The 13,791-nt window shown below is 60.5% G+C and overlaps 1 protein-coding gene across 9 annotated transcripts; it reads right to left on the bottom strand.

The window, feature by feature from the left end:
* Window positions 1–1,094: 1,094 nt before the first annotated feature.
* CSRNP2 (cysteine and serine rich nuclear protein 2) lies at window positions 1,095–13,110 on the bottom strand. 9 transcript variants are annotated; one of them, XM_041128779.1, is made up of 6 exons: window positions 6,378–7,375; window positions 5,538–5,862; window positions 4,606–4,864; window positions 3,799–4,058; window positions 2,311–2,607; window positions 1,095–2,048 (listed from the first exon to the last, which is right to left on the bottom strand). In XM_041128779.1, exons 2-6 carry the CDS (start codon window positions 5,631–5,633, stop codon window positions 1,164–1,166), a joined length of 1,797 nt encoding a protein of 598 aa, XP_040984713.1. In that variant the 5' UTR covers window positions 5,634–5,862; window positions 6,378–7,375; the 3' UTR covers window positions 1,095–1,163. The 9 variants fall into 9 exon arrangements, with proteins under 9 accessions (XP_040984713.1, XP_040984714.1, XP_029892914.2 ...); XM_041128780.1 differs by having other exon boundaries at window positions 5,538–6,675; window positions 6,820–7,375; XM_030037054.2 differs by lacking the exon at window positions 6,378–7,375 and having other exon boundaries at window positions 1,095–1,496; window positions 1,637–2,048.
* Between the last annotated feature and the right edge of the window lie 681 nt (window positions 13,111–13,791).

The following is a 13,791-nucleotide window of genomic DNA, read 5'->3' as shown; positions in this document are numbered from 1 at the left end:
TCCGGGGTTGTTTTCCGAGAAGACGCAAGGGCGGCAGCCATGGGGCTGTATTGGATTGAACCCTCCGGCAGGGGAAGCTCGTGGGCATCAGGGGCTCTTCACCCCCACCACTTCCCCCGATTCTCGCCTTAAAAAAGACTGGATTTTGCTCAGCCCGAGTCCAATAAATGGCGGGGCAGGGGGGGAACGGAGGGGAGATGCTTCCCTTGACCAGGAGGAGGCTGGAGCAAGGGCGGAGGTTAAAGCCACTGGGGAGAAGGAAGAGGAGCGTCACGCCGGGTCCCACCGGGTCCGGCCCCTTGAGACCAGCAATGGGGCCGGTTTCGGCAGGAGGCGAAGGGGGGGCCCCGGCCCGGCGCTGGGGGACCTGAGGGGTGGAAAGTGCTTTTACTGCCTGGCCAGGGGACGCAGCAGCCCAGTGCCTTGACCATTCCTCGAGGCCAGCATGGTGGACAAGGATGGACAGACGGACACGGTTCTCCATCACGGTCATGCCATGGCTGTGAAGGGCTCAAACTCTTCAAATCCCAGCAGTTAAACCCCCCCCCAAATTTTCTAGGAGAGTTTGTAGGCTGCAGTCTCACCCCTCTTGTGCAATTAGAGCCTCCCCGCTGGCTCTGGGTGCTTCCCGATCCATCCTGGCCCCTCGTGCCGGCTGCGGTGGCTGGTGGGGCAGTGCCATAGGGAAGGGGCTGGAGCAGCACTCGGAGGCGCTGGGTTGTGACACGGCCCAGTAAACATTCATTAAAAAAAAAAAAGGGGGGGGGGGGGGGAAATAAAGGAAAAAAGTCTTTTTTCATTAAAAAACAGAGGGCAGAGGTGTCCTGGCAGCCTGGGGCTGCGGTGGGGGCAGCTCAGGGGGAGGAGGATGGGAAGGAGCAGCCATGGGAAGCAGGAGGCTCCAGGTCAGGAATGTCCTGGCGCGCAGGTGGCAACCGAGCAGCTGCTGGCATCGGCCGAGCCATGAAAACCATCTCTGCCAGGCAAGCGAAAGGCTCCTGGCATCAGGCGAGGGGACACCGTTTAAAATCCTCTGTACAAAGCAGCCCCTGCTCTTCCCCCACCCCCCAAATTAAATAACCACCAGTGGCTGCTGCCGGTCCATAAAATATTATTGTCAATAAATAAATGAGCGCCGAGGAGGGAGGGGGGAACGGGGCCGCTCACATGGGCAGGACAGGCCCCAGCGAGCGCTCCTCGGCGGAGGGCGGCTCGTGCGCCCGCTCCAGGGCTTGCTCCGGTGGCACGGGGGACGGGGAACGCGGGCAGCGGGCAGCAGCCGCCGCTCGGCAGCCCTCAGAGGATGGAGCAGCCTCCGGGGACGAGGGAGGATTTCGGGATGCTTCCCCCTTGCTCGCAGCAGCGGCGGCTCGGCTGCAAGTCACCACGGGGACGGGGAGGACGCTGAGGTTCTTCTCGCTCAGGCAGGAGGACGGTGCCGGCGGCTCCGCCGGGCTGCTCTCGCCCTTGACACCCAGCACCGGCCTCTGCTCCACCTGGTAGTAGACCACAGGTCCATCGTTCAAGTAGGGCTGGTCGCCCACCGCCGAGGCTGCCTGCTCCGAGCCGTCGGCAAAGCAGAGGACGGACGAGCCCGGAGGTAACTGGGCTTGGATGAGGATGGGGGCGGCGAGACCTGGGCACAAACCCTCCGGCACGGCCAGGGGCTCCTCCAGGATGCAAACGCCCAAGCTCTCCATGCTGGAGCCGTTGCTGGAGTCTTCCTCAGCCTTCAGCCTCTCCAACTCCTCCGCCGTTTGCAGGTGCATGACGGCCGTCTCGTTCTCCGCCATGAACTCCTGGAAGTCCTGCGTTTCGGCCGGCTGCGGCCCCAGCCAGTCGCTAGCGGAGCCGTGAGCGGCGGCGGCAGCGGCCGCCTCCTCCTCCGGCGCCGGTGGCCGCCCACCCTGACGCTTGTTCTCCAGCTCCAGCTTCATGATGGTGTGGAGGTAGTGAGTCCGCACCCGGATAGGATTGAATTCGATCCGACCGGCCATGTTACCGCAACCATCCCGGGAGCAGCCGCAGGGGAAGGACATGCGATCCACCTGGCAGGGAGACGGAGACGTGGCAGCTCCAGGATCCCAGAGGATCCCTCCCCAGAGCCTAAAATCCACCCTGGCGCTGCCTGACCTTGGGAATTTGGTGCTGGGGGAAGTGTTTCCCCTGCTGGGTCTCCCCAAAACAACCTGGAGCTGCACCCCGGCCCTTCCAGGAGCAGCTGGCACCCAAGGAGAGCACAGGCACACCGGCACCAGGACGAGCCCCGGCAACCTGGTTTCACCACTGGCGTCTCTTTCCCCGACTCACCTGGCATTTAATCCCTGCCTGGCTGCAGGCGCAAGCCTCCGGGTCGCAGTAGAGGCGGCAGTCGCAGCCGCACTCCTCCCGGGACAGGCGGATGGCCCGCAGCTCCTGCTTCTCCTCAGCATCGATGCGGTGAACACCGGAGGCTCGCAGCAGAGCTCGGCGGCGTTTGGTGGGCAACGGCTGCAGGAAGAAGTAGTCGTCCACCTCCACGTTCTCCACGTCGATGTCGTCATCCGAGACGTCCTCCAGCGTCAGGCCGTCCGCCTCCTCCGACTCCACCGTGCCGTTCTTGGTGAGCTGCGGAGCAGAGTCAGCGCCCACCCGGGGGACACACACTGAGCCGCGGCGATGAGGCAGGATGGAGGATGTATGTCCCTCCACCCGGCTCCTCGTCCCCCAACGACCACCCACCACCCCAGCTCAGAGCCTTCCCTTGCCCCCCAGCACTGAGCGGGGTCCAGCACGGCGAGCTGAGGCCCCCGCAGAGCCATTCCCATGCGATTCCTCCCCCCAGACTGTGGGTGGGCTTGTGGCAGTTTATAGGAGAAGGAAGGGGGAAAAAATTAAATAACAAAAGAATTAGAGCAGAGAATCCCTTTTCTGTCTTCCCTCCGCTACAGCGCCCTGCAAATAGTGAGATAAAAGGAGGGTGCTGCTGCTTAAAATACCAGAGCAGCGGCAGCAATGGAGCTGCAGAGCATCCCCCTCCTGTCGTTCCTGAGGAAAATGAGGTTTGAAAGCAACAGAGAGGCCAGAGCCGGATCCTGCAACGCGCCTTCACCTCCCTGCTCTGGTCCTTCAACCTCCCTCCCTGCGCACTCAAACACCCCGAAATCTTGGCACTGAGGGTAAATGAGGGTCCCCAGCCCTCTGAAACTGGCACATGTGGAGGCAGCAGATGGAGAGGGCCATGGCCTCCTGAGGAGCTGGTGGAAAAGCCTATGTTTAAAAACAAAAAAAAAAAGAGAAAAAAATAAAGCAAAGAGGCAGCCGGCTGGATTTGCCCGAAGCCGGCTGTCACAGCAGTGGGAGCCAGATCACAGGCTCTGCAGAGCATCCCGCTGAGCAGAGCCCAACCTCTGGGCAACGCCCGAGGGCACAGATCCAACCCCGGGACGGGTTGGAGAACAGGCAGAGCCACCCAAGATCCTGATCTTCCCAACGCAGCCTGGCTGCCTCCTCCCAGACTGGAATTTCTACTGGCATGGACCTGGTGAGGTTTGGCCGACAGCTCCGAACGCAGCACAGGTTGATGCTGCCTGGCCGGCTCCCCGTGCAGGTGCAGCATCGACACAAAAAAGACGTAAAAGAAATAGAAAGGAAGAGCTTAGTGGCAATAAATCCATCCCCAGCTGATGTGAAATGGCAGCCTAGATCTCTCTCCTCCAACCTGGCTTACGCTCAAGCTCCACCAAAGCTCTGCAAGGTGTTTCCCGGCTGCGGCATTGCCCGGGTTTCACCAGCGAGATCCTGCTTCCCCGGCAATACCTTCATTTTCTTGGCGTGGAGTTTTTCTTCCTTGAGGTGCTCCCGTAGGATCTCCCGGTGATTCACCTCCTGCTCCTGGGCGAACTCGCAGAGCGTGTAGTGGCGGACGGAGTTGTGGCGTTGGGCCATGCCCAGGGAGCTGCCGCCCTGGCTGGGGACGCTGGTGAAGCCCTGGCGTCGGGCGAAGTAGTAGACGGTCACTTGGTCGAAGCGGACATTCTTCCTGCGAAGCTGCTTCTGCCGCTTCAGGATGGAGGTGGCTGCAGGGCAGGGGGAGGAAGGCAGAGAGGGGCTGTTATGAGCAAAAAAACCCCTTGGGGGTCCCGTGAAGACCTCCCACCCCACTGGAAAAGGACTTTTCTGCAAGCCCCTGAGCCCCTGTGCTCCCAGGAGCAGGTCGAGCTCGTGCTGGTGGCCCTGAGCTGGCTTTGGGTGATGGCTGCATCTGCACGGGCTGCGCCCGATGCCACCTAGACCGACCCCATTAATCCCCGTACCCCTACAACATCATCACCTCGTTCAGCCGCCAAAATATCTCAGCAGGGGCGAATGCCGTGAAGGGGATAGAAAAGGTCCAGGATGGACCTTGGACAGCCGGTTTGGGGTCTAATATTTGAAATTCCCCAGGGCCTGGCATGACCTGTACTCATGGGACAGGCGAGCAGGTCTCTGCTCATCGCCCCAAACGGGTTACAAGGGATGAGCAGGGGAAGAGCAGAGCCAGCCCCACATCCAGGTGCCTCGTGCTTGACGGCAGAGGCACCCGGAGACTGGGAACGCGGACGGGGACCATCCCCGACCACTCACGTATGAAGCCGGTGGAGCTGGAGGGGTTGACGCTGTCGCAGCTATCGGCACTGTCGCTGTTGGAGATCTCCGAGATGTCCGAGTTGGAGCCCGGCGAGCCCACGTCCGCATCCTCAAACTTCCTCTTGAGGCCGGCGCTCGCGATCGCATCCATTTGGCCGCGGTTCGCATGGAGAGCCGGTGGGCGGCAAGGGGGGGGTGCTTTGCCACCAGCTTTCCGGAGCCAGCCCCCGGAGCTGCCGGCGGGCTCACCGCGTCCCTGCAGACAAGGCAAGAAGCTGTAACAGCATTTTGGATAAGCCAGCATCACTCGGGATAACCAGGAAAAGTTTTCCTGGCTCTTAAGAGCAGTTTCTCCCCATCCCTGTCCTCCCCACCCCAGATAAAGCCTCTGATCCCCAAAATGCTACTGTTCTCCTGCAAGTTCTCCGAGGCGAGCCCATCCTCCCCCTGCCTGGTCTGCAGGAGGGAGCTTGCACGTGGTTAATATTATTTAACGATATCCTTTAATTTTTGGGCAGCCCTGGAGGGGTCAGGCGGTTGGGCAGGGTGATGGCTGCAGCTCCCTCCCAACTAAACTCTTCTGTTCTAAACCGATTCATAACCGAATTAACCGAAAGCGAAAAGAGACACCATTTTTATAGAGAAAGGAGCTCGCGCTGCCCTGGCATGGCCGACCACTGTGCGTTTTGCCTGTGAAATAACCTTTGCCGGCAGCTCGGTGCTCCCGTTAATTCCTTCGCTAAAAAACCCTAAAGCTTAAAACGACCTCGGGACGTGCCAGGGGTTACCCTAACATCGCTGACGACAGATCAGCGGCTCCATCCAAGCCATAGGGAGGGAAAAAGCCCCTGTAGGATTTTGCTGTGAGAGTCTCCGGCATTTTCCTGCCCCCTCATTAATGCCTACGTGCTCCAAAAAAGGCAGCTTGCCCACGGGAAGCCTGGAAATGCACGGCTCCAGCTCGGGCGAGGAATTTTTAGGAGCTGATCCTCCGGTGGGGAAGACCGGCGAGCATCGCTCTGCATCCGCCCGATGCTTTCGGGTCACCGCAACACCAGCAGCTTCGGCTTTTGAACCGAGCCCAGGACATCCCTCGTCCCCGTCCCCAGGGCCAGGCTGGAGCGGGAAGCTTCCCGGGATGCCGGGTCCCCCCCCCTTCCCGGGGAGCCCAGCATCCATCCGGTTGTGCCATCTCCTCTCCGCTTTCTGTCCCCTCCGCTCCAACCGCCGTTCTCATGGCAACGGAACAACCGGCTTCGAAAAAAAGCATGTCAGCCAACGGCATCCCTGCGGAATGCCGGGACACGGCAATCTCGGAGCAGGGGGATCAGAGGGTTTTCGGATACGATTCCGGGGGAGCAAATGGGTAACGGGAGGCACTGCCCGCCCTGAGATAAAGCTCAGGGATGGGCTCCGCATCGCCTCCGGCATCTTTAAAGCCAAAAAGGAAACGCCGGTGCCCTTATCCCCCAAAAAAGGATGCGTTGGTGCCAAAGCTGCAGCAGCACCGGGGCCGCGGTGAAGCCCTTGAGCAGGGTGCGATTTCCCAGCCCAGCCTGGGTTTAAATACAGCTTTTTGGGGTATTTAGTTGTAGGTAAATTGCTTATTCCTATTGCTAAAGGAGGGGAAAAAGCAGCCATTGAACCAGCATAAGCATCAGCCCAATTAAGGAACTGATTTAATGACACTGACCCTTCACATGATCCGAGGGGAAAAGTGGAGGCATCGCTGCCACCACGTCCCTGACCCCCCCATCGTGTTTTACCACCTCCATCGCCCCAAACCGGCCCCATTTCTGTGCCCAGGAGGTCCCCGGCGGGTGCTGCCTGCGCAGTGATGGTCGTCCCAGGGCTCAGCTGCCTTCGTTGGCCTCGTTTAGGAAGGAGATAATTAACAAGGAGAGTTTCTGCAGTTTCTCCCATTCCCTCCAATGCAAATCTTCAAAACATCATCTAAAACCCCTCTCCTTCGCGTGCTCACGGCGAGGAAAATCAGTGACGGCGTCTGGGCGGACACCCCGACCTGCGGCATCAAACTCCAGCTGGGGATGGAGACCAGATCCTTTCCTGGATGGATCCATTGGGAGATGGTTCGTATTAACAGTGTTTCTTATAAAGGACCAACTCGCCGTGCTGGGGGGGGGGGGGGGGGCTCAAAACCGCCCCAGAGTTGGGGGAAATGAATCCAAAGGCGGCAAGGTGTGCACCCACCCAAGGGTGCTGCCTCGAGGGATGGCTGGGGCCGAGGACGGGGAGCGGCGAGGAGCTCGGGGAGATGCCGCAGGGGATGAGGCAGCCGGAAAATGAAGTTTTCATCTCATTTCTGCACAGTAGAAGCTCCCCTGCTCGCACGGGCATCCTCTTCCTCCTCCATCGGCGCAGCAACAGCTGCCCCCGTGTGATGCAAAGGCCAGTTTAATTCACTTATTAGCTCAAATTACTTTTCTTTTTTGAAATAAACCCCCCCACTTTTGAAAATACGCAGGGCTCAGAGGCGAGCCTGGCAGCTCAGAAGGCCCAGCACGGAGCGGGGGCTGCGTGCCCGGAGAAGTCCCCGGACCCTCTTCCGAAGGAGGTTGGGAGACCCTCGCCCTCACGTCGGGATTATGCTCTGTGGCAGCGTGAGTTTTGGCCCTGAGGTCGGGGTCTGGCTTAAGTGACGGTTTAAGGAACGAGGAGGCCAAAAAGCCAGCAGGGATGCTCATCCCAGACTCATCCCACAGGGAAAGCCTCTCCTCCCTCCTCACCTCCTGAACCAAAGACACAGCTGGGGAAAAAAAAAAAAAAAAAAAAATCTATTACTGATGGTGGCAGGAGTCAAAGTGTGTGGGGAAAAATGAAAATAAACCTTTTGCAGGTTTTATTCAGTTTTTCAATGGAGATAAAGCCCCAAGGAGGGGATTTGGCATGGGGAAAGAAAAAAAAAAACCTTGACTCAAATACTGTGCTCCACAGGAAGCTCCATGCGACCCTGATTCCCCTTCTTTCCACTATTAAGTCACACCAAAAGGAGCTCAACTAAAAATATTAATTTTTCCCATGTCAGCAGCTGCTGGAATTGCCTTTGGGAGCGGGGAAGGGTTCACGGGAGAGGAGAGAGACGGGACTCGCGTGATTACGGATGCAAAGAGCCTCCCGAGACAGAGCCGGTCCAGCCATGGAGCTCCAAGATCCGATTGGAAAAACCTGCCGGCTCAAAGCTCATCTGGGGTTGATTAACAACCCAGATCATCACAAGTAATTAATGCTGTCATGCTGCAAACCCCGCCACGCTCCTAGTTTGCCGGTTCCCAGCTTTTGGGAGAGGTGGGTGGGAGCATCTCTGGGTGAGGGATGCTCCGTAGTCCCCAAAGCTCATTTGCCGACGCCAACAGATCCGCCGCCCTCAGTCCGGGTCCCACTAACGAGTTTTGTTTCACCTCCTGTGACTCGGGCATCGCCTTCGATGATCCTCGATCCACGTTAGATGCGCTGCTGGGCTGCTCCTCCATCACAGCTTGTCTGGGTGGAGACCGAAATAGCAATTCCAGAGCGACGAGCGGTTTTATTTCCAGATATTGAGAGTAATTAGTAATTACCAGGCAGGGACCCTCTGAGCATCCTGCGGATTTTGTGATCCTCTGGGCATCCTATGGATTTTGTGGCCACTCCTGAAAATCTCGCACGGATCCAGGGCTCCGGGACCAAGTGACTCAGAGGATGCTCAAGGTTTCCTCCTCATATTTGCTCCCCTCTACAAACTGCTTTAACCGCGTCCCTCGAGCATCAGGTTTTGCAGGGGGAGGCCGGTTTAAATAAGTTTCCTGTAAAAACCAAGAGCCAAAACCAGATCCTGACGAAGCCTCCCAGGGTTTCGAGGTATCAAATACAGGGGGACGGGATTATTTCAGCAGCTGGATGAGCAGCTGGGAATGATATGCAAGAAGGAAGGAAATAAATATATAATAGACAGGGAGAGACCCTTGGGCTAAGCAGCAGCCTGCCAGGCATTGGAGAAGCATCCCGACCCTGTCCTGGTTGATAATAGGTGTATTTGAGACCGGATCACGGCACACAGGATAAAGCCAGAAAAATACAATCAAGGAATAACCAAAGGAGCCCATTTTATTCCATCGCAGCGCTCGGCGTCTCCCGGGAAGGCAATGCTGGAGCGCAAAGACAGCGCCGGCGGCTGGAAGGAGCCAGGCTGCAATTTTGTATTCCCTCCACCCCCCGAGATAAGGATGGCTCTCGGCAGCAATTTCAACGGGAAAACGTCTCACCCCCGGGGTGAAACCCACCCAAAAAGGGTCTCCTCCTCCGGCAGCTCCCTTTCCCAGCTCGGCTCTCTCCCTCGTTACCAATTATGCAGCAGGATTAGCATTGCCGGGGATGACACGGCAGCATCACTGCAGAGCATCATGCCGTGACGTTGGGGGGGAGCTTGCCGAGGTGCTGAGCACCCCCTGCTCGCCGCTGCCCCCCAAAAGCAACCGCAGCCCCATAGCTTTGCGGTCGTGCAGAATACAACACCCTTCAGTGCTCCCTGGTAAGTGGAAAAGGAGCTCCCACCATCGCCCCGAAGCCCCCCCGAGTTGTCCGGCAAAGCCCCGAACCCCACCGACGACGGGGAAACGGGCGCTTATCGTCGAGGGAAAACAAACAGAACCCCATGGGGAGCCCAAACCCTCGCTCTGCGCTTCCTCCGAAGAGCAGATAAAGCAGCTCACCTTCTCAAGGACGGCCGACGGGATGGGGAGCCCCTGCGACACCCCCCTGGGGCAGCAGAAGGGCTTTGGTTTACATTTGGCACCACTTGGGAAGGGTCCGGCACGCTCAAGCACGTGGCCGGACCCAGCGGAGCACGTAAGCCTCCCTCCAAGGGGAAAAAAAAAATTAAGCTCACACTCGATAATCGCTGCAGAATTAAACCAGGAGCCGGCAAAAACGGTCAGATCTGGAGGCACTTCCACCGGCTCAACGCCCGGCACGGTGCATGCCGCTCCCGGCCCATGCGTTATCCAGGTGTTATCCCGGGGCAGGAATTAGGGCAGAAGCTCATATCGATGAGCCCAGAAACAAGATTAAATAATTTGTGCCCCGCCGGGATGGCTCCTTGGCCACCGTGAAGAGTTCAGCAGTTCGGCTCGTTGACAAATGAGTCGTCCGAGGCTTTCCCAAAGGATTCGGCCGTTGGCCTCCACAGCCAGAAGGTTGATGGATTCGCTGGGCTGCGTTTCAGGGATGCTGTGGCCGGTCGGCACGCCGGAGATCTGAGTTCAGCCTGGGTCGGTCCTTACACCACCGGCACTTCAGCGACCAACCAGCTTTGGGTTTTTATGACAAACAGCAGAAGACTTGGTTTCCTCTTCTATGCTGCCGCTAACGAGCGCAGCTAACGAGTAAATCTAGGCTACAGCTCCCACGGCTCAAGCGCCGCTGGCGCTGGAGCCTGGGCTTACGCAACCAGCGTCACAATCGGTAGCGATGGGTCCGGGTTGTCCTAGAGCCCCGAATCACCTCGGCGTACCTGCTGACGGTGGGCAGATCTTCCCACGCTGCTGCCCGGCCTCCTGGGGAGGATCAGGCGGGGGCTACGGAAAAGACTGGTCCCAAAATTCCCAGCTCGGTCCCTTTGCCCGTCACCGGAATCAAGTCACAAAGGTGGGTCGTCCACCCCTACGTCGCGCACGGCGGCTCCGCAGAACGCCTCGATCCAAAGACCCCGAAGGGCGAGGAAGACCCTGAAGGCGGGAGGACGAGAAACCTTCAAGGTGATGGCACGGGAGACCATCGCCGCGGCGGTCCCGCTGGTCCAGCTCCTCCCGAGGGCGAGCGTGGGGTTGCTGAGCGGAACCCTCGCTCCTGGATGCTCTTCTCAGCGGGGCGAGAGGGGTCAGACCGTCCGTGCCGGCTGCCGGGCTCCTTCCAGACAGCGGCCACGGCTACGGCCGGTCGGAGGCTGCTGGTCCTGGCCATCGCACCACGAGGAAACCACGGAGCACCGGAGCTCGTGGGACCGCCGAGCGTCGGAGTCAGCTCCGCTCCCGCGTGGAGCTCGGCTCCTGCCGCAATAACGCCGGCGAGGGTCGGGGCCGCGGCGCGGCGCGGGCTGGGCGAGGAGGAACCTTCCTCCTGGGCCCACCGCCACCCACCAAACGGAGGGGGGATCATCCCAGCCCCCTCCTCACCTCCTGACGTCCGTGATGGGGGGCAACGACCCCTGCAATGACACACACTCCCCCCAAACGCCCCCCCGCCTTTGGGGACACCAGACCGGGACCCCCATGACGGCTTCTCCTCCAGGCCAGCCCGCGTCCCACCATCATCACTGGCTCCTTCCCACCGCCCCGCGGCTTCTTGGGAGCCCACGTAATGCCCCCCCCCCCCAACCCTGCCTCCACCCCAGTGTGACCCCCCCCCCCACATCCCCTATAGGTCCCAAGAGAGTAAAGCAGCTATAAGGGCACCCCATGTCCTCCATAGGACCCTCAGCCCCCCCATATCCCTCATAGCCCCCCTCAGGTACAGGAGAAGGAAGAACCCCAGCTGCAAGGGCCCGCCCATCCCCTATAGCCCCCCCCCCAATATATGGGTGCCCCACGCACCTTGCAGGCCCCCCAAACACAGGAGAGGGCAGAGCCCCAGCTGCAAGGGCCCCCCCCATCCCCTACAGGCCCGTGACTGTAAGGGACCCCCACATCCCCTAGGCCTCCCCAGCTGGAAAAGGCCCCCCCCCCGACCCCCTACAGCCCCCCCAGCTGTAAGGGTCCCCCATATCCCCTATAGCTTCTCCAGCTGGAAGGCAGGCCCACATCCCCTACAGGCCCCTACATCCTCTGCAGCCCCCCCCCCATCCTCTATACACCCCCCAGCAAGAAAAAAAACCCTCCATCCCCTATAGGCTCCCACAGCTATAAGGTCCCCCCACCCCCTACATGCCCCCCCCAGCTAGAAAAGACCCCTCCATCCCCTACAGGCCTCCCATCCCCTATAGGCCTCTACATCCCCTGTAGACCCCCCAGCTATAAGCCCCCCCATCTCCTATAGGCTCCCACAGCTATAAGGTCCCCCCACCCCCTATAGGCCCCTGCATCGCCTATATGCCCCCCCCAGCTAGAAAAGACCCCTCCATCCCCTACAGACCCCCCATCCCCTATAGGCCTCTACATCCCCTATAGACCCCCCCCCAGCTATAAGCCCCCCGATCCCCTATACGCTCCCCCAGCTGTAAGGTCCCCCCATCCCCTATAGCCCCCCCATCCCCCTACAGCCCCCCAGCTCCAAGAGGACGGAGAGACCCCCCCCCCCCCCCCAGCCCCCCGGGGCAGGGGAGGGGCAGCGAGGCGGGACCCCCCCCCCCTTCTCCCTCCCTTCCCCCCCCCCCCCCCTCACCGGGTCCCCACGGGCGGGGCGGGGGCGGCTCCGGGGGGGGGGGGGGGGGGGGAAGGGGAGGGGGAAAGGAGGGGGTGGGGGGGTGGGGAGGGGGGGGCGGCTGGGCGCGCGCTGGGGCTGCGGCCGCGCGGACCCGCCCCAGCCGCCGCTCGCCGACAACAATGGGGCCGCCGGCGCTGCGCCGCCCCTTATATACCCCGCGTCACGTGACGGACACGCCCCCCTCCTCACTCCCACCACCGCCTGCACCGCGGGGCAGGCTGGGAAAGCGAGTCCGGTGGCGGGAGAGGGAGGCGCGGCCGCGGGGCACGTCGGGAAATGTAGTGCGGAAGTGGTGCGGGGGGGAAGGGGGGGGGCCCTACTCCCCTCGCCCCCACCGGCACCCAGCTCAGGGTCTTGGGGGGCTTCACCCCCTCCAGGGCTGGGGAAGGGCCTGAAGGGGAGACACGACAGGGGGGAGCACCCCAACCTGCTACTGGGGGGTATGGGGCCGGGGGGGGGGCGTCCAGGCCGCAGCCCCGGGCTCTGTGGAAACCCAGCTGGAGGGGGGGGGGGGGGGCCGAAAGCTGCCCGGCAGAGGAGTCTAGACAAGAGATTAGCGAGGCTGGAAACAGCGGGAAGGGGCCAAAAGCGCCTTATTTTAGCAATAACGGACCAGCTGCAGCTCTCAGGGGGGGCGGGGTGGGGGGGCACAGGCACCTCGCCACGGGGGAGGGGGGTCGACCGGCTTGTGGGCACGGGGTGGGGGGGGGGGGGCCGGCCACGGCCTGTCCTCAGCCCTCCCGGCTCAGGGGCATGGCAGTGGCCGGCCAGCCGACCCCCCCTTGAAGGCAGCGAGCCCCCTGCTCCATCTTCCTCTTCCCCAGGCTCCCAGCATGAGGCTGAAGAGGGCTGAGGCTGAAGAGGGCTGCAGGCATCAAGATGACCGACCGGCTCCACAGGGGTCTCCCCACCTTTGGCTTCTCCCCCCCCCTTCACGCGACCCCCGCACTCACCTCAGCTCGGCAGCCCCTCCGACACGCTCCTCCTGAGGCGAGCTCCCACAGCGCTTCCCCCCTGGATTACGGATTAGTTGAGTTGCTAACTAATAAGCAGGTCAAATTATAGGATTAAAAAATCCTCTTCGTCTCCCCCCTTGTTTCCAGCCGGCAATTGGGGCTGGAGGAAGGACTGGCCCGTTGCTACCCCATCCATCTGGGGGCTTTCGTTCTCCTCCCAGAGCCGCCACGCGCGACAAATCACTTCGCCGGCGTTTTCCTCATCCGATGGGATTAAAATCAGCCGCACGCACCCAGCAACATCAATACAAAGCGTTTACGGAGCCCGCCTCACTACTGTACAGGTCCATCGCACTTCTGGCATGCTAACAGAAAAAACAATTAAAATACACGTTGTCTTAACCACCGGAGGTAGCCAAACACGTACAAAAGGCGAGCGGCCAAAACACAAGCCCCTCTGCCCATGGAGCTCACGGTCCGGCTGCTGCCCAGCATTCATGGGGAGAAGCGAGCAAAATTATTCCATTTTTTTAATGACTTTTCTTGGCATCTTTACCCCTGACTGATTTACAAGGCTTTGGCAGCTCAGGGCAGAACCTGCAGCGGCTTGGGGTGTGCTCGTATCTCTGGTCCAGGGTTAGAGAAGCGAGCTGCCTCAAAGCCAGGCAAGGAGACCAAGAGACCTCCTCGCTGCTGGAATTAGCAGCCAGTGCCTTGCTTTGTCCCCGGAGTTCACATGGGGATCCTGGATACCCGTTGCCAGTACTTGGCTACAACCATTCCCAGGATTAACCTCTGGATCCTCCAGTCC

Source organism: Aquila chrysaetos, chromosome 15 (genome assembly GCF_900496995.4).
Source record: "Aquila chrysaetos chrysaetos chromosome 15, bAquChr1.4, whole genome shotgun sequence".
In the NCBI taxonomy this organism is placed as follows: Eukaryota; Metazoa; Chordata; class Aves; order Accipitriformes; family Accipitridae; genus Aquila; species Aquila chrysaetos.
Note: the sequence above shows the minus strand (reverse complement) of the source record. Positions and strands in the feature narration are given on the sequence as shown.